We start from the raw sequence: 20,974 nt of genomic DNA on the forward strand, positions 1-20,974 counted from the left end.
ACAGAGGATATGATAGACACAAACTCGACACGACTAATTAAGTGTAAATTAGTCCCTCATCTGAAATAGAGGTCACAAAATGCCAAGTTGGAGGGGCAAAAATGGAGAAAATAGCCGAGTGTCTTGTTAAATTTGATCACTTGTTTCACTCCCGTCGTGAAATGAGCAGATAATGAGCACACCGCGGCCGAGCGAGTGCTCGTGTGTCCATTTCAAGGTGACAGCCAGCCCTCACGCGTAATTTGCAATCATCTTGGCCAATTACAGCAACCATAAAAAGAGATATGTAAATCTAATCAGTGTAATGTACGTAATTGAAAGCACAATGACCAGAAAAACATGTCAGCTAGTTAGAAGTTAGCTCAGTTATCCAGCCGCGTGGTTGTGTGTATGAGATGCAGGAACGGGCTGGCAAACGTGACCTTTTGGCGGTGAAACTATCTACTTTAATTGCTTGTGACATTTAGCAAATAGATTGCCATTTAAGATGAGTTCCTAACTGAGGAATAATGATTTTCTAAGCTTGGCTTTAACCCCTAGTTCATTTAAAAAATCACGGGGCAAAAAGTTGCTATACTGAAGATTAAATGTGTATGTATGTATGTATGTATATATATATATATATATATATATATATATATATATATATATATATATATATATATATATATATATATATATATATATATATATATATATATATATATATATACACACTTCAAACATGAGAGACAAAATAACAAAAAAAAATCAGGAAATTCACATTGTCTGATTTTTAAGGAATTGATTTGCAAATTATGGTGGAAAATAAGTATTTGGTCAAAAACAAAAGTTCTTATTAATACTTTGTTATATACCCTTTGTTGGCAATGACAGAGGTCAAACATTTTATATATATATATAAAAATATAATTTTATATACACACACACACACACACGTACACAAACAATATTATGCAAGATGTGGACCCAAGCTGAGAAAAAAATTACTCTTGTGAAAACAAAGAGTCTGAGGTAAAGTAAAAGAAAAAATGAAAATAAACATTTAGACGCTTTCATTTTTTTAATGCATGGAATGCCATTCTTTAAAGCTTGAGCTGGCAGCTTCGCCCACTCGTGATTGGATGAAGCTCGCGAGTGTCGCCTTGCTTGGCTTAAAATGCAGTGCTGCTCATCTTACAACTGTCACCCATGTACCCTGCGTTTTCATCTCAATAAGCTGCCCTATTTTACCACCGCCCCGCATCCTTCACCACAGCCAGGCGGCCGCAGTGACGGCAAGAGTGACCCAGAACTGTCAGGGCTCAACACGGTGGGCTCCAAAAAAGCCAACATATGTCCCCCTGCATCACTCCCCACCTCTTCCTTTTTTGACTCTGGCACCTCCGGTTCTTCCAATCGCTGCCGAGCGCTATCCCAGTCACTTGATTCAGCTCTGCTCCACATAGCCAATGTAATCCCCATATCGGCGTGCTCCGAAAGAGCACATCTGCTCTATATTTACAGGGAGGTTTTGATGTGCTCCTATTCATTAGGTTTGCACTGAGAGATTAATTATCAAAAATAAACCAAGTCCCCGAGGGAAGAGCAACAACTGAGAGCAATGACAGTCGACATGGCACTTGAATGCTTTTGGCCAATTTAGACTATGCCCAATTTCACATACTCCATACATTAGAACTGTTAACATTGCAATTGCATTTACTCAGATAATTAAATCTAATTGACACCCTCCCTCAAATAATAATCCTTCAACATACAGTGTAAATGTCACAGCTAGAACTTTCTTTCTTTCTGTTTTCTGCAACACGGCAGAACATTGTCTAAAGACACTGTTTAGACAATGGACAGTCCATACAAAAAAAAAACATCACCTCCAGCAAAAACAAAAACATTACCTGACTTTTACAGTGGAGTGACTTTTAAAATGAAAGTCTGTTGTAGGCAGGATGAACATGAGTAATATCCGGGAAAATAAATCATGAATTAATTACACATGGATTCAACCATCGTCAGTAGTAGAAATAGTCACAGTGGGAGGAGTAGTAGCAGTAATAGTAGGACTAGTTGTTGATATGATATGATATGATATGATATCATATGATATATCATATCATATTGTACTATCCATTCATCCATTTTCTGTCCCGCTTGTCCCAGCAGTCATAGGGCAGTAGGCGAGGGACACCCTGAACTGATTGCCAGCCAATCGTACGGCACACAGAGACGAACAAACATCCGCACCCGCACCTACGGGCAATTTGGAGTGCTCAATCGACCTACCATGCATGTTTTTGAGACGTGGGAGGAAACTGGAGAACCCGAAGGAAACCCACGCAGGAGAACATGCAAACTCCAAACAGGGAGGGCCGAAGGTGGAATTGAACCTGCACCCTCTGAACTGTGAGGCGGACATGCAAACCAGTGCATCACCATGCCATTATATTATTTTACATTGTGTTGTGTTGTGTCGTATTGTATTATTATTCTACCATGAATATGTAAGCATTTGTTCAAACAATGGTGCGGAAACATTATTAAATTAAGACGAATTTGGATGAAACCTGGTTGATGTCACATTCAATAGATTATTTCATGTCGAAATAATACATATCGATTCATTTTTCTTTGCTGGGCGAGTAGAGAAGAATTTAGCAATGGTGCCACATGCAATGGCAACCACCCTGAGGGCAGTAGATGGCAGGTTAGCCCATCTGCAAACCAGTTCTGAGGCTGTGGGTTCAAATCCACGCTCTAGCTTTCTGTGTGGAGTTAGCATCTTCTCCTTGTACATGTTGGTTTTATCTGAGTATAGTCAGAAAAAGCAACATGGGTGTGTGTTTTATCAACAAAAGTAACATGAACTAAATCTCACTCATCATAATGGCAACAAATGACAAATTTCTTATGAAATATGAAATCTATCTTAGTTTAGAGCAGTTCTCTCAAAGATCCTCACTGACTCAAATGACTTCTTATTGCCCGCTTGGAAAGAGGTACATGGCCACTAAAGCTGAGGAGGAAGTGGCTGCAGCTTTTTAATGTGAATTCCTTTCCCTCGTTTCCTCCTTATAGATGAGCGATGCATTATTTATAACTCCAAGGGGAGACCAACTTGTCAATGATAAATTCATCTCTCTCCTCTGATCATACCCTCGCTTTCCGACGTTCTTTTTACAAGTCTGCTGTCTGCAAAAAAGTCCTGACTCAGCATCAAATTCATCAGTGTCATTCGTTCTTGCCCGGTGACTGACACAATTTCTCTCCAAAGGTGAAAGTTAAAAAGTAACACTATTGAGCAGTATTTAAAAATGTTATGCTGTAAAGACCCATCACTACATTTTTAGAGTAACAACATCCAGATTTGTGAGTGAGTGAGTGAGTGAGTGAGTGAGTGAGTGAGTGAGTGAGTGAGTGAGTGAGTGAGTGAGTGAGTGAGTGAGTGAGTGAGTGAGTGAGTGAGTGAGTGAGTGAGTGAGTGAATGAGTGAGTGAGTGAGTGAGTGAGTGAGTGAGTGAGTGAGTGAGTGAGTGAGTGAGTGAGTGAGTGAGTGAGTGAGTGAGTGAGTGAGTGAGTGAGTGAGTGAGTGAGTGAGCGAGTGAGCGAGTGAGCGAGTGACCGAGCGAGTTATAAAACAACACAAGCTGGACTCAATAGCTTGCAATGGAAAGTGCAGCATGTTCTTCAAATAGTGACAGGAAGCATTTGCTTTTGCGCTGCAGAAATTCAATTTTTTTTTAAGTAAGGTCTCATAGATGAGGAGTTTCGTTGATGTGTAAGTATTACTTTGATGTTGCATGTGAGGGATATAGTTAGAGTACTTATGTGGGCTGAAAAAAATAATTGATTAATTAACAATTTATCAAATTTGATTTAATCATTTCAGGGGGTATCTCAGAATAGCTCACTGAAAAGGTAGTGTCTTTTTAGATCAGTTATTTGCTTCTTAAAATGGGCATCAAGTCAATTTGAGGCAGAGGTCACCAAATGAAAAGAATTGTCTACTTGAGGTGAGGCATTAATTTACGTGGACATCGAACAGGGAAATTAATTGAGGTATGGCATCTGTTAGAAAAGAGGCTATTTGAGGACACACAATATATTAGCTGAGGTCATTAAAGAAGCAAGTGCCTATTTAAGGTTAGGAGTTTTTTTTAAGTGGGTGATAATCTAACCAAAGCATCTATTTCTCAGTGTTTAACTTACCTGATGTAGTAGTCGTTCCGGATGAGCAGCAGGTGCTGCAGAATGGACAGGAAGTAGGCCTCGGAGCCCGTGTCTTTCACCATGTTGGATAAGAGATGATACACCTCATTCATGTCAGTGGAGGGGGTAAAGTTAAAGGAAACAATTGAGCGACAACAATCAGCCTCATCAGGCTCAATTCATGTATTCCTAACACCTTATACTGAACACCATTCAAATGCACAGTTTGAGACATTCTTGTTTTCTTTTCACACCTCCGCTTCCTGACAGGCATCATAGGGTGAAAGCAAACACAGATGTGATTCCTCTTATCAATTCTCTCTAGGGAACTGAAAACCCTGATAACAGCTAACTTAAAGGAGAGAAGGAACCATGGGGGGGAAAGAGGAATAAAATAATTCCCTTGAGTTACCTGTCACTTGCATGCCTACAAAGTAGAAAAAAATTAATTAGATGACGAAAGAGTTTGAACATTTAAGGCGAGTACGACGGAGAGACGCACTAGTTTGCAGAACAACAATTATGCTGAGAGTCACTTTTTTGATTGAAAGTGGCATTCACTCTGTGGAAAAAGGAAAGGGGGCGGGGAAAAATCTCAGGTTATTAAATTTGCAAAAGGTATTGATTATGTGTCTTCTGTCAGCCTGCCCCAGAAGGGAGCACTGATGGCTTCGACATCTAAAACACATCCTTCACATGTCTCAATCTGCAACACTCTTCATTCTTCAGTCACTCTCTGCATACAACACTAACATATTCAGCTCTTTGTACTGCATTAAATGGTTAAATAAATATATATCAACTATCATAAATATATATATATATATAATAAATAAATATATATCAACACTATTAAATATTTGATTTGAGCTTGTCAAACTTCCAATAGCCTTTGGGGGCTTAAAGGGTGCTATTGAATACAACGCCAGCACTATGTAGTTGTTGACGTGAGAAAAAGAATTTCCCCACGGAACCTCATTCTGTTTGAAAAAAGTTATTAATGTACACACAGAGACCAAGATGAGAATGTCCCACCTCAATCAGAATTATACCTTTTGAAATATTTACCGTATTTTCCGGACTATAAGTCGCAGTTTTTTTCATAGTTTGGCTGGGGGTGTGACTTATACTCAGGAGCGACTTATATGTGAAATTATTAACACATTATTATTTGATCATTATCATGTTATTTACTTACTAGTGTATCACTTCACATGTTATTTTCACACCAAACTGCATAAGGGCGCTCTCGGCCTGTGGAATAATTGGAACTGCAACTGACGATGAGTCTGACGTCACCACCGCATCTACTTCCGGAGTCAGCTGAGTTGTTTATAAGTGACAGTGGACGAAGATTTCGATGTATTTAATGATTTGGAGTGACACGGATGGTTTGACAAACTTGTTATTTATGTCATAGTTATTTTATATAGAGTTTATATATAGTTATATAGGCCGGTGGAATAATTGGAACCGCAGCTGACGAGTCTAACGTCAGCGCTGCATTTATTTCCGGAGTCAGCGGAGTTGTTTATAAGTGACACAGAGGATGAAGATTTTGATAGATTTAATGATTTGTAGTGACACGGATGGTTTGATAAACGTATTTATGTTATAGTTATTTGAATAACTCTTAATATGTTACGTCAGGCACGTTCTCAGTTCCTCTTTTATGTGTTTATGCAACGTTAGCATACCGTACCGTTCAGCCTGTTGCCTATTAATGTCTGTTCTTGGTGTTGGATTTTGTGAAATAAATTTCCCCCAAAAATGCGACTTATACTCAGGTGTGACTTATAGATGTTTTTCCCCTTTATTGTGTGTTTTATGGCTGGTGCGACTTATACTCCGGTGCGACTTGTACTTCGGAAAATACGGTACATCGGACTAAAGTAATTAGGTCGGTGGCATTTTCACTTTTCATTAAATGTAGCGGCACAGAATATTATAATTGCATATGTTTTGCAAGAAGGGAAATAGCTTTAAAATCGCAATTTATGTCGTAACTGCTTGCTTGGGGCATATACAGAGCCTGTTGTCACAAGTACTTCATAGCATTTTGTACAATCTTCTTTTTTTATTGCTGTAATCTTTGTTTTATTGACTAGTTATTGGAAATGTAACCTCCTACAACTCATATCTTTGAAATTCTGGCAAAATAAAGTGTCAAGTGTGCATGAACTAGATATGGAGCTACTGAGCAACTCAGGAGAGTGGAATGTCTGCAGCCGTACGATTCAGATTTCAACCAATCAAAAGAAGGCAGTATTGTTAACGAAGACGAAAATCTGGGATGAAAAGGTGATGTTGACCAGCATTTTAAACATAAAAATTGTATTTTGGGGGTTAAGAGGAGATTGCTTATATTATTTGTCCAATTTCATCACCATCTTGAGGAACCTGACTTTTAAACGAAAAAACAATACTTTGGTCCTGTACTTCCACCAACTGTGTTGGAGCGGATGTTTGACACCTTTTTTTTCCAACAGTGTCTTTAATTAATATCAAATTTGAGGCGAGGGAGTTGTGGGAATAGAAATCCCTCCCAGGTATATATTTCCTGCCTTGTATTAGCTGAGCATGAGGTCTGGGAGAATTACCAGTCGTGAGATTCAATTTGGCTCCACTAGTGCAACATTGCAGAGGACATAAGAAGGAACTCAAGGCTGGGAAAGTATCCAAGTGGTGCTATCTATCACTAAGCTGCAGACATAGCCCCAACGTAGAATAACAATCCATTCAATGACCCCTCTTCTCTCTCGCCAAATAATGAATAAACATGAGTGGCAGTGGGATGTAGGTCAGGGGTAGGGTCAATCAATCACCATTCCACAGCTACTTAATATTTATGAGCATCCCACAGCCACCTCCTTTGCACCGGGACCCGAGCCGGACACAGATTGGAGCGGCTTGCGCTGGTCAATAATCGTGGAAAAACAAGACGCAGTTTCAGGTAAGAAGAAGTACCCCCACTGTGGTGTTATTGTGTAGGCAGACGGGCTGGTGAGGCGTCTTGAATGATACCCTCAAGCACTGCGATCAATACCCCACATTGTCCTTGGAAACAAACATTGGGCCATCTCATTTGTGAACCCGCTCAAGCACATCATTAATCCAAGTGGGCTCCCCCCGCCCCCCTAGAAGCACACGTTTCACCTGAGTGTGTCAACATAAAGTGTCACTCACGGCAGCGCTTTGTGTCAACGGGACAAGTGTGGGATTTGATAGGCTTTGGGAAAAAAAAGTCTGCGGACATCTGCATGACAATGGCAGGTGTCTAGAACGTGGCTTCCCAGTGCCACTCATTCATACATAGCCCCAGAGAAGATTGGTGAATTATTAAACAGCTTGGTGAAGAACTTTCTGACTCTGGATTGAATTAGTGCCAACTTATTAACTTTCGAGTAGACACCAGTGGAAGGAGGACAGCTACAAGAAAAGAGAAGCATCCTCAATATTTTGAAGTGGCAAACTTCCCTACAACAATATGAAGTGCTGATACGGTCTAATTTCCAATCGCAGAAAATAGGAGCATAGTTGTCAATAATAGAAGCACTATAATAGTTGTAGTAATAAAAGAGGAAGCGTAGCTTCTGTTATCAGCGTTACAGCAGCATACTGGTAGTTTTGTTTACAGTAGCACTGCTTTTAGTACTAATAGACTTTTTAGTAGTAGTAATAGTAGCAGCAGCAGTTATTGTTTAATAATAATAATAATAATAATAATAATAACAATAATACATCAAACTTATATATAATAATACTACTAATGCTACTAATGCTACTAATACTACTACTACTACTACTAATAATAATAATAATAATAATAATAATAATACATCAAACTTATATAGCACTATTTTGGACACTCAGACACTTCACAATTGTACTCAAACCGCTCACACACCCATTCACACATGGAGCTTACCACCACCGTAAGCTACATGTGTTCCCACAGCTGCCCAGAGGCAGGCTGACAGAGGCATGGCTGCCAGTGTGCGCCTACGGCCCCTCCAACCACCACCGAACATTCGTATCCAGTGTGGGTGGCACTGGAGGCGAAGTGTGTGAAGTGTCTTGCCCAAGGACACAATAACACGTGACTCGGACAGAGCTGGGTTCAAACCGCTGACCCTCCGGTTACTAAACGACCTGTTTTATTGCCTGAGCCACGGGCACCACATGTGACCATAACACAAGTGTAGAACAGTTTTGTAGTTAGCAATATGTGTTTGTAGTACCACTGGTATTAATTGTTATAGTGGTGTAAAATCAGTTGCAGTAAGAGTAGTTTTATGACTAATGTTCTTCTTGCTGTCGTAGGCGTAGTAGTAGTGATGATGTTATTGTTACGCATCAGTAGTGGGAGAAATAGTAGTAATGGTATACTCGTTGAATAGGCTATAACGAGAATTCCACAACTAAGAGTAGAGACTTGCTTGTAACAAGAGTCATGAGTCACCCTGAACAGAAAAACAAGTATAAGGAGATGTAGAGAATGAAGAAGTAATGTGAAGGAGGTGGAGGTGAAGAACATGAGCATATTTGCCCAACCTACACTGGCTTCCCAGAAGGAGCTTAATATTGTGCACAAGATCCTCAAATCCCTCTCTAATGAAGCAAATCGCGAGGGAACTTCAGTCAATCAAAGTCATCATGTTGACTTACCACTTGCTGCTACATCAGCACAAGTGGTCATCCATATAATTCACACAGGGACAGAAAGAACAGGGCAGATGGGCAAAGGATATTCCATCTCGGCCCGAATGTCATCCAGGCGATGGGAGAGTTCGATGGAGTCCTCCTCCTTGTTCTCATTGAACACCTTGAGCTGGATGTCCAGCTCTTCTGTTTCTTTGAGCTCCTGAAATGAGTTGGACAAATAATCACTGGGGTACTTTTTTTTACAGTTGTCCAAAAATTATTGATTTTAAGTGGACTGACTAAGTAAAAGTAATGTTAATAGACAGTGATTGATCCAGGCTGGATCCCAGGTCAAGACTTTAATCAACAAGTAATCCCAGTTTCCCAAGACTTCCATTTTAGAAAATGGATGCAATCAATAGTGTTAACATAGAAAAAAAAAATGGCATTACTGGTTGTAATCCAACGGAAGAGAACTTCACACAAATCCCCGACACTGTGAATAGTACAAATTATTCAACACCTGTTCGATTCGCGAAACACTGTGGGGGCTCTCGCTTGAAATGTCAGCGGCGGAACTGAAAGCAAGCGACGTGGCCAAATGAAGACTAATTTCTGCAGGTGTCGGTCGACCAGCCGCCGTCATGTTTTTAAGGCCCATCTGTCTGAAGCAATGACGGTTCAGAGGAAGTGAGTATGATGGCTTAAGGAGATACGGTAGAGGGAATAAAAAATGTATGCATGAAGAAGACAGTTTTTTTTTTGCTTTAACCTTTGCACTGCACTTTTTATGGAAATCAGCTAAGCGTGTTAAGAATGACAGAGCTAATTTATATCGATATTTTTGAACTTGATATTTTCAAGTTGCTTGGCCCACTGGCATAGAATACAGCGGTGCTATTCAATTAGCGATCCGCGGCCCACATGCGGCCTAGCTCCAGGAGCGGCCCAGCCTGTGGTCCAACCTGCCTGAATTGAATTATATTCAAAATTGCTACAGTGTTTAATACCGTGAATGCAACACTGGCAACACCTACCCACATTGGTGACGGTGTTGTTTTGAAGTGTGGCTAGCAATGCTGGGGAAAATAACATGTCCGTTGCAACTTTGAAACATAAAATTGACCATAGAAAATGTCGATTCACTAACACATATAGCCCGGCTATATTTATTGATTTGAAAAGTTGCCCCAACTGAATAGGATAGGAAAGACTCATGGAGTGAAATGGCTTGAATCTTGAAATGGAATATCCTGCAGATAATGTGGACCAAAAAATACACGTTAAGAAAAATGCAATCATGACTAAATTATTGTGGAATACACATTGATAAGCTCCGTGATAAATTGTTAGACTGCAACCCTAGTAATCTCCCAAGCGGTAGTCATGCAAATGCCGGGGCTTCTTCACAAGTCAAAAATTCCATCTTGACTTTTAATACATGTGAAATAATCCAAAGCAATGCTGCCACATGACATTTTGATAACTCACAGGAAGGATCTTTTTGAGGCCACATCTTAGGAACTCATTTCGCAGATGTATCCGGAAGTCCAAGTCATCCGGGGAAGTAACTAACGCATTGATGAGCTGCATGCAGGCAACCTGCGGAGTGTGCAAACACAAAACACATTTGCGGCTTCTCACAAAATGAAGAAAACATCATGCAATTCTGTAGTAGTTATTGCCTCGCTCCTGGATTTGGGGGGTTCAAACGACTCATGTGTTTCTGTTTTATTACTGCTATCAATGCCACTGGAAAAAAAAAAGAAACAGTGGATAAAGAGTGAAAAAAGGACAAGCAATAGAAGGTGAAAACTCTACAGCCTGGATGTGCATTATAAATGGATTCATCGGAAAAGAAAAGCATTGCGTGTGTTGTGTGTGTGTGTGTGTGGGGGGGGGGGGGGGGGGGGGGGGGGTTTACTTGGAAATCGCTGATCAATTCTAATGAGCAGTAAGGTGTTTTAAGGGAGAAGACCACGGATAAGAGCATTTTCCTTGGACAGCCAATCGATAGAAGGCTGAAGAATTCCCATGGATGCTGCAAGCTGTCTTTGGAAAACCTTGATCTGAACTATTGGCTCAGATGCACTGCTAAGAAGTCAAAACAATTGCTTAATGCTCAACTGACGACATTGCTCATATGAACGACATCATTGGGTAGTCAATGTCTGAAGCTTTTCCAAATAACCTAAGTTTTCTTTGCTAGAGAAATTTTGTTTGAACTGGCAGTCATCAGAGAAGGACAAGAAAAAACAGACATTTTAAGACAAAATATTACTAATATTATTTCAAATTAACACCCAATAAACAAGCACAACATCATTTTACAGTGACTGCCAATAAACCATCAGGCCACAGAAAGTCTGGTGGTCTTAATCGTGTTATACTGAAGTATTTTAATTTTTTTTCTGGCTTTTGACACGAGTTGAGAGAAAGACTCTTCCCCAGCTTTCCCAAGTGTTGCCAAGCAGACCACGAGGATTGTGACCTCCTTGAGGTGTTAGTAAAAGCTAGCATTGTAAAATGTCTTGTGGAGCATCACAGTCTGCCTCCTTTGCTAACTTGAAATGAGGAATGTCAGAAAGTTTACTAAGACGTGGGAACTGTTTTTCCAAATAGTGAAATTTGGGGAAAAAACCATTATACTATGTCTCCTTCCAAAAAAAAAATTTGCAGGCATTGAGTCCAAACTGGTTGGCGAGAGAACTCAATTTACTTTCCAGTAAATCATTTTCATTTACTTAACAATGAGCACAAGACTTTTGTTATTAATGTTAACGTTTAAAGGCAAAAGACCAGCATCATCACAAAAATATACACGGTAAATATTATCATTATACTTGTCGCTGCCTCAGCACTTTCCTGCAGTACTTCTGCTGCACAATCCCTGCTGTTAAAAGAAGCCATTCCATAAATAATTACCCACTTTAGGGATACAGAAACATATATTGAGTGGGTTCGTTTTCATTGCTGTTTATCGTTTTCCTTCCTTCGACTGGAGCACAGATTTGAAAAAAGGTAGGTGAGTTCCCTTTTGTTGCCCTTTCAAACCAAAGCCTTTTGAGACCTTGAGGTGGTTTGGGGAAGAGGAAGATAGAGGAAATACTTGTAAAATGTGAAAGACACGAGAAAAGTAGAAGAGAAACTGAGCTGTTGAGGCTATTGGTTGGAAAAGATTAAAAAGAACCTTGGAGGGGGGGCAGAGCTCAAGGATGTTGGCGTTTTTAATTAAAGCAGCGGCAGCGATGAAGCTTTTGGCGTCATATTCTACATTACCCAGCAATCACATCTCATCGAGTGACCAAGGTGCTGTGGGCTCGACAAGTGGACGTGAAGACGCCACCGCTGTCATTTTAGCTCCTGCTCTTAAAAATGGTCTCCATGACAAAATCAAACTTGAGGGGCTGAAAGGTACGGTGTGCAGTCCGTGCCGCCTTGAAAATATGCCATAAAAATCCGAAATGCACTGTGCTGTTCATAGGTCTGACCACTGATACATATACACTTTGTATAAATCATAGGTGTCAAACTCAAGGCTCGGGGGCCAGATACGGCCTGCCACACCATTTTATGTGGCCCACAAAGACAAATTGTGCATTGACTTCATATGTCAATACAAACATTTCTAACTGTCTTTAGTTTTAAAAAAAAGAGATCGCTAGCGTTTTTTTATATATCTAAACAGTTTTTACTCATCTAGTTATTAACTAGTTAAAGTTAAAGTCCCAATGATCGTTATCCATCAATTTGTTGTGTAGCCTACACTATATATAAGGTGTTGACAATCATAATGCCCCTTCAAAAGAAGCTACGACTACAATGCGGTCCGTGACAAAAATGAGTGACACCCCTGGTTTAAATAACCGTTCAAGGACCATATTCCAAAAAAAAAAATTTAAACCAGCCATTATGCACTTAACAGCATGTTTACTTTTCTAGTTAAAGTCTTAAAACCGCATGTAATCTGTCAAATAATAGCCACAGTTCCATATTTTCCTCTCACCAAAGCAACACAGCTTGGATTTGGCATATAACTGACATTATCTTATTTTTTTATTTATTTTTCTCAAGCGACTGCACCTCTCCTGATGTCTTCTGCCGCTCCCCAGAGGGGGCGCGTCTCACACTTAAAAATACTGCTTTTTCTCACATGATGAGTGGCCATTCTTCAGCAGACATTCCAAATGAATGTTTGTGATGCCAAATAACTGTGTTAAAATAAAATGACTGTTTTATATTCTCGGAGACTCCATATGACTGTCAAAACAAAAGCATGGGCAAAAGTTGTACGTACAAACATCGAACATATATTTAAGAGTAGCCCCATATGCTTTTAAGAGAAAATGTTATTTGAATTTAGCATTACCAAGAAATGATTGATTTGGCACCACCGTATTTTCCGGACAATAAGTAGCAGTTGTTTTTTTCATAGTTTGGCCAGGGGTGCGACTTATGTTCAGGAGCGACTTATGTGTGAAATTAACACATTATTATATCGTTTCACATGTTATTTTCACACTAAACCGCAAGAGGGCGCTCTAGGCCTGTGTGTCAGGATTCAGAAAAGCTGGAATAATTGGAACTGCAACTGATGTAAGCGACGTAGAAGAGGGAGCACCGCATCTTCTACTTCCGGAGTTAGCGGAGGTGTTTAAAAGTGACACAAAGAATGAAGATTTCATTGGATTAAGTGATTTGAAGTGACACAAATGGTTTGGTAAACTTGTTAGCATGTTGTTCATGCTATAGTTATTTGAATAACTCTTAATATGTTAGTATGTTAACATACCAAGCATGTTCTGAGTTCGTTGTTTAGGTGTCATGTAACGTTAGCATACCATACAATTATTCAGCCTGTTGTTGCCTCTATTCCATGTTTATTTTAAATTGCCTTTCAAGATGACATGTCTGTTCTTGGTGTTGGATTTTATCAAATAAATTTCCCCCAAAAATGCGATTTCCCCCAAAAATGCCTTTATTGTGCATTTTGTGGCTGGTGCGACGTGTACTCCGGAGCGAGTCAATGTGGGGAAAATACGTCGAGAACAGACAAATTCATGACAATACTATAAGAATAGCAAAATAACTTCTTATAAGGTCAGATGTTATATATTGGAATAGACTTTAGTCGATGTGGTTTGAAAAAAAATGGGGAACAGTGCATCCCCAGCTGTCAAAATCAGTTTGTGTGTTTATATATGGGAATCCAAACCTGAAGCTGTTGGGCATCGTGGTTCTCCAGTCCTTCAACAATTGGAGCAAATCTCTCCTTATTATTCCGCTCTGCAGCAATTGTCATGGCGGCCAGAATCTTATCCAAGCTGGAAGAAAAGAGATCACCGAGAAAAGGCTGGGTGGGTGTCAACAAACACTTTTATCACCTCGCTGACAGGACATTTACTCACAATTTTCAGATCAAACATCATAGATCTTATTTTGAGTGGCCCTTCTTTACAGCCAATCCTTGTGCTAGCACTGCAGTATATCAATGTGTCCTTATCATACTTTCTACACAATAATGTGGGGAAATAAATATGGGTTTGTGTTGAGTTGACTGGACAATTGTGTTTAAGAAGCTTTCTTAGCAGAGAAAAGGCGCAACTAATTGCAGTGGACCGGCAGACTAATGTGACTAATATACTTTAATGAGAATGTAAGCAAATTAGAGAACTTGCAAGAGCTCAAGGCAGCTTGTTCAAACAGAAAAGGGACGATTTTGGTGTGAAATACAAATGCACTAATGAAAGTAATTTCACCTATCATCTACCAGACTTATTGTCATGCTTGTATCATTAAAACTACCCCAAAGTAGCTGCCTTCTTACTGAGGGTAATCTAATATATTTGAGTAACTTGTGTTGCGTAAAAGACATGACCGGAGGTTACCGTCTCATAAGCAGGCATTGGGCATAGCTCTAAAATTACGTGAAAGGCCGCTTCAAAACAGGCAATAGATCCGCTTAACTTGTCACGTTCTTTCTCAATGCTGTCAGCTAAACATGAGCCAGCGCCACGTTATTGGCTGGCAGCGAAGAGACGACTCAACTCGTGTCGCTGTCACTTGCTACAAGGTAGCTCGCATCATTCCGAATATTCCCCCATGGTGAACCCAACAAATTCCCAGTGCGCCACTTAAGAGTTACACTGTATTCACAATTAAATATAGTGAACACTATTTGCAATATTGTCAAAGCAATGAGTGAATTCAAATGATCTGGTCCAATTTAAAGGCCAGTAAAGCTTTGATGCATGGTACAAGGCACTCTTGAACGTGCTTCGAATTTGTTTTGGGACTTATACCAGAAGTAATAAATAAGTAATTTGAGTGCTATCTCTTCGAGAAAGAGACAAGGTCTATTCGGTTTTTGGGGTCATTTTGGCCCTGCAAAGGACTCATTGAAAAGCAAAATTGCCTGAGAGAGTTTGTTCATTTACTATCAGGATACAACTTTGTAAGATAGATTAGTGGCAGCCGACCATAGTAAAAAGGTTTGTCAAGGGAAAATATCCATTTTAATTTGTTGAGTCTGAAAATGTTTACTTTCAGATAAGATCTCCCTGTAACGAAATCATGAAACTCCCAATGCGGAGTAAAATATTTTACAGGCAAAAATGTTCAAACTTGCGAGTATGTTTGAAGCTTTTTGCAAGTATGTTTGAACATGTTTAAATTTGTTCTAACGCATGTACAAGTAGGTATGCACACATGTCCAAACACACTCAAATACATTTGAACATATTTGTATAGGCTAAATGGCATAATTTCTTTCCATGATGTCACAACTTGCGCATTTATAAGTATATAAAACAAAAACTATAACTAATACAATCTACACAATAAGAAGCATTATGGAAAATAATAATAACAATAATATGAACAAGCAATATCGAATTGAATTTACAACAAAATAAAGAATTTGAATTTCAGAATATAGCAAGTGTCAATGAAAAAAAAAAGTGGCACAAAGAGAATAGTATGTTCTCCAGTAACTTGCCTCATACACTCGACAGTTGTCCTTTGATATGGGATCAAAAATCCAAACCATTCCCGTGACATTGTCATTCAGACCCACTTCTCAACTATCCCGATGCTAGACATCAGTATCAAAAGCGTGAACGTATGCAGTTTGTGTAAAAGCTTAAGGCCTTTTTGGAGGGTCAGAGATGCGTGACACTATGCTGAACTGAATATGTTTGCCGTTGCATACAAATCGACGTTGGGAGTGACAATAAATGACCAAAAGACAAGACAATTTAAATGATTTTAGTTGTATCAACAAGACTGTAAAGACAGCCGAACACATCCAAAGTGAACCAGTCAATTCTAATCCATTGTGAGACGATCTGCCAATGTACATCTGCTAAAACACCGGGACGGGCATGCAGCGTCCACGCTTTTACGAGCACATGCCACTCAGTGGGAAACTACAGAGGCTTCTGCAGACATGATGGTGTTTTTACAAGATTCTCCATCCAGTTTATTATCCTAGAAACACGGAAAAGCATGTAAACATAGCAGAGATGGTCCACGTTAACCCTTATATTTATTTGTCAAATGAAACAATTTTGAAATGGAGTTGTGCTCTTTCCTTCATGACAGTCATTCACACTTGTATGTCTACAAACTAAACAACTTTCACAGTTGTTACTATACTGAAAAAGCTTAAAACATTACACAGCTGGTTTCTGCAGTTTTTTTATAACTGAAAGACCACAGATCACATATTTAATGACTGAGGGATCACACATTATTCTATCAAAGCAACTGAAGGCAGCAGAAAAGCCTTGTGAGAGCAACATTTTCCAGTGTCAACAAACAAGGAAGATGAATGCATGGTTACTGTTGTTTGCACTGCTATCAGTTCCGAGAAACCCATTAAGTAGAAAAAACTAGTTTGGGTGAAGTCGTGGACTCGAATTCCTGGAGTGGTAACTGAATCTAATACATTTGTTATCTGGTGCTATGACTTGTGTTCCCCCTACGCTTGCATTTGGATCAGAACATTCTAGCTGATTGTCACCTGAACTGTCAAAAGAGTGCCGTTGTATTTTTTGTTTGTTTGTTCATGCAACGTAGGTGTAGACCATATCAATCAGTATTGTTGCAAATGAACACGCTCTTTTTTTTTGGTGATGGTAGAAACACGAACATGAGATCTACAGACAGGTCAGCTGCGGCCATTGTCATCCACCTCACGTGATGAAATGATTGTAGCGCTAAAAGTTTATGGTTACAAACTTTTTCTGTGACTACTCTTGAGACCAATTATTAAATCAGATGTTTTTAAAGCCCTGTTGACTACTAATAAAAAAAGAACCAAACATGGCCAAAAATGTCAAGGCTCCAAACCCATCAACTGCTTTGGGATAGAAAAGAACCCACAATTAGACTGAAAGTATTCTTGATTTGACAGTTACAATACAGCAACACGGAGAGCATTTGTCAAAAGGACTAAAAGTACCAATTGTAGCTGTCCAGCACTGAGCCGTTTACAGGCGCAAAAAGTTGAAACAAATTTTTGAACCGACGTTTAAGTTCACTCAGAAGATAAACAAGGTTATTTCAAGCAAATAGAGATGAGTGCGGTTCAAGGAAAAACATAAATTCCAACATCAACATCATTACATAGGGATTGCGTTTCGCGCCAAAGTTCAGGGTACTGTCAAACTCCAGAATATTATGTCTAGAAGAAAAAGACTGGTAAAAGTAGGAGTTTATTTTGAATGTGGCTTCCCTTTGAGTCTCGTTATGTTGGATAACCCTTTCAAGAAGACTGCATTGACCTCTCAATTCCACAACGCACGCAATGACGAGAAACATCTTGTTATCGATGACTTGAGACAGCGCGAGCAATCAGGTGATCGGCCTTACATGTTTTCCTCGCCGATGATACAGAAGGCCGACAGGATCTTGACAGTCTCGGTCATCATGCTGGTCTGTTTGGGGTCGATGGATCTCGCCAGTAACAACAGGCTGCGCTCATCTCCCAGGATCCTTTGCAGCCCATACTGTCAGATAGTAAAAGCAAGGAGAAGGATGAAGGGAAAAATATTCCAGTGGGTGTAAATTAATCCGAGCTGTCAAACATGTCAAATTTGACTTGATCAAGGATTCAAGTACGTACGATTTAACTGCATTTCTTCAAATAACAACCAGGGAAATGTATTCAGGTTAATGCTGAGGGGACAAGGCCTGGAGGTAGGGCACTTAGTTTTAGAAATGTATTGTTATAATTATCGTGAAACTGGAGTCTATTCAAATGGAGGCTTGAGTGAAATAATAGCCTCAGGAAAAAATAAAGAGAATGATAAATGCATTCGAGTGAGGACAGAACGTCAGGGACAAACACTTTTCTGTAACCTTTATGTCTTCCGACCACTAAAGGTGCGGGTGACCACTGGTGGGGTTTAGAAGCAGAAACATCAATTGGTCACCGAGCCTTGAAATGTGTGCCTCTACATGAGAAATGAGAAAGACCTTACTAAAATGGATAATTAATTGAACTGAGAGCAGAGTGGGGATGGTAAATGTTAAAATTAGCTGCTCCATATTCTCCCATTATCTTAGACAGCATCACCTCCAGTGGAATCCAGACCACTGAGTAAAAAAAATAAAGCCTAGTCCACCACACACATCCATACATGTCTATGTTTGCATAGGGTATGATGCGATTAAATGTTTGTTGTTGTTTCCCATACATAAGAATGAACTTGTCAGCACTTAAACCGATATATCGGGTCGATATTTATTTTTATTTAATTCATCGGTATCTGCCAATATCTGTGTTTAGTAGCGCTGATTTAGAGTCAGGAACGTCTGTGGGCAGCTCCATGTAATTGCGGTGGAACATGCTGTTGCCTTCGTGAAGGACCCCAAGCCAAAACTTTTGGAATATTAATGCTTATTCATAACGTATTTCTTTCATTTAGATGTATAGTTTACACTCATGTTTCAACAAAGTTGAAAACATATTTAATGTAAATGATTGATTTTTTTATATTACCTGTTTTATATATTTCATACTTGGTCAATTTATTGATTTGTGTGTTCAATAAATGATGATGTTAAGTTCAGAAATGAGAAAAGAGTTCAGAATCTCACTTTTTATTATTAGTGTGACTTTTTAGTGTGCAAATAAAGCACAAAATTTCGAGATATCGGCCCTAACAATCGGCAACTCATATCGGTCATCAGTTGCCCCTGAACTCTAAATATTGGCATCGGTTAATGAAAAAAACATATTGGTCGATCCCTACTTTAAATGTGTCATTTCCTTCAAACACAGTATCTCTTCTGTGAAAGACGATGTGATGCATGTTTCCATATATTTAAAAGTGGAACCATTCAATTTTGTTTGATTAGATGCACTCAATAGTTAGGCTTACGCACGCAGAGAAATGACTGGAGTGCTACCAAAATGATAAGCTCATCTATAATACACTAGTTATTTAGAGTTATCTAAGTTCAAATTAACGTAAACATAGTTTAGAAAAATGTATTGATCTATACAAACCTTGTTGTTCATGAAAGCCTTCAAGCATTGAATAAGTTTATGCTGATTCCGTTTATCAATGATCTCTTGCCTAGAAAAGAAATAGAACAATATTTAAGAGTATGCTTTTCATCAAAGTTAAATACTTAGTAGGACACTCACTGTTTTTTATCCAAAAGCTTCTCCAGTGCATCCAGAAGAAGTCCAAGACCCTCATGACCAAAGTTATTAACCCAACTGTGGAGGAAGTAGAGGAACACAAAATATCCAGTCAGTATTTCTGACAGTCTTGGCACTGAAAGACATTTTAATACAGAGAGTGAATTAAACGAAATGGCTGAACCCATGAGAGATTCAGTCATTCAAACAAATATCTTGGGTTCGACACATTAGGATAAATGGACTCGTGTAGTGGGTTTTAATTCCCGACACAAGCCGAGCCGCACAACCCAGTCGTGGCCTCCCTGACACTGAATACGGTTAGAATTTAAACTACACCCATTTAGGAGCAAATGAACACACATCCATCTTCACTCGAGTTCCCATCACTGAGCTGTTTGTATCCAGCCTCTCTTGCAGAGTGTGGCCGTGTTGCCGTGCCCAAAAATTGAGCAATGCGAGAAAGATAACACTGTAATCGATAACGGATTGCGAGAGATAATTGCCTATAAACCACAGCATATCGGGAGACGGCAAATGATCCAGTGCAGATGAGCCTGTTTATCTAAGGAGGCAAGCGGGAGAAGGGATCGTGGCGGGGGAGTAGCGGGGGGTCGGCTGTGTGGTCACAGCCAGATGATGCCATTAACATTGCTTGTTTCCAGAACACCCAAATGTCAATACACACAAAATGCATGGAGTTATTTCCTGATGTTAAAATGTGTGAGTCAATAATTTATCTCAAATTTTGACAAGCATTTGGAATAATAATAGTTTGAGCATTAAAGCCTTTTGTATTGACTCGCTGTGTCAAGGGAGGCCCTCGATTAAGATGGGGATGCTGTTGCCTGACTGTGCTGAGGTATTACTTTGATCGGTGACTAAATCAGCTCAGGGTATCACTCCCACCCGCCAATGTACTCAAAGGGGAACACAACCCCAATTTTTTCTTTGTAATAGTAAGTTCTGTGCAGCCCAACTAGTCAAAACAGTGGAATATGAATGAAAGAAGCAAAATCTATTTTCAATCAATCTCAGGGGGGTGCCCAATTTGCCACTTGTCATGACATCACAGTTGCCAGGTCTCAGGTAACAACTAATTATGGTATGGCAATTTTCTAGCGCTAAGCCGTGACTAATTGTGACCTGAGACATGAGTCGACGATGTTTGTGCAAGTGAGGGAAGTCAATGAGTAGCACGGTGATGGAATACAGTCCCACAAATTCAGTGTTTATGCATCTGTCCCATGATGTTGTCATCAGGTTTTAGAGAGTAAGATAATAGGAGTAATATTTGTGTGAGTGAACAGTCTTAGGAGTGCTGGTTGCATTCATTTTAGGTGTGGCTATTATCTGGCCAAATGTTTCTCTTTTCCAAAGCAAATGTGGTAATATGAACATGCAAACTGAAAATGAGAACTGGTAGATATTGTTCATATCAATTTAGTCAATCATATAGAACAGTGCAAT

General features: G+C 39.5%; 1 protein-coding gene across 6 annotated transcripts in view; it reads right to left on the minus strand.

The window, feature by feature from the left end:
- The window catches only part of diaph2 (diaphanous-related formin 2), a 307,464-nt gene that overhangs the window by 195,897 nt on the left and 90,593 nt on the right, over nt 1-20,974 (minus strand). For all 6 annotated transcript variants that reach the window (XM_088384971.1, XM_088384965.1, XM_088384980.1 and 3 more), the window contains 7 exons: nt 19,508-19,582; nt 19,367-19,436; nt 17,725-17,861; nt 14,066-14,174; nt 10,342-10,452; nt 8,958-9,070; nt 4,207-4,323 (listed from right to left, as the gene is read on the minus strand). In XM_088384971.1, coding sequence (XP_088241097.1) covers nt 4,207-4,323; nt 8,958-9,070; nt 10,342-10,452; nt 14,066-14,174; nt 17,725-17,861; nt 19,367-19,436; nt 19,508-19,582 — 732 coding nt within the window. The remainder of the gene's footprint in view (nt 1-4,206; nt 4,324-8,957; nt 9,071-10,341; nt 10,453-14,065; nt 14,175-17,724; nt 17,862-19,366; nt 19,437-19,507; nt 19,583-20,974) is intronic.

This window comes from Syngnathus floridae, chromosome 1, assembly GCF_059516105.1.
Source record: "Syngnathus floridae isolate MCC-2025c chromosome 1, RoL_Sflo_1.0, whole genome shotgun sequence".
NCBI lineage: Eukaryota > Metazoa > Chordata > Actinopteri > Syngnathiformes > Syngnathidae > Syngnathus > Syngnathus floridae.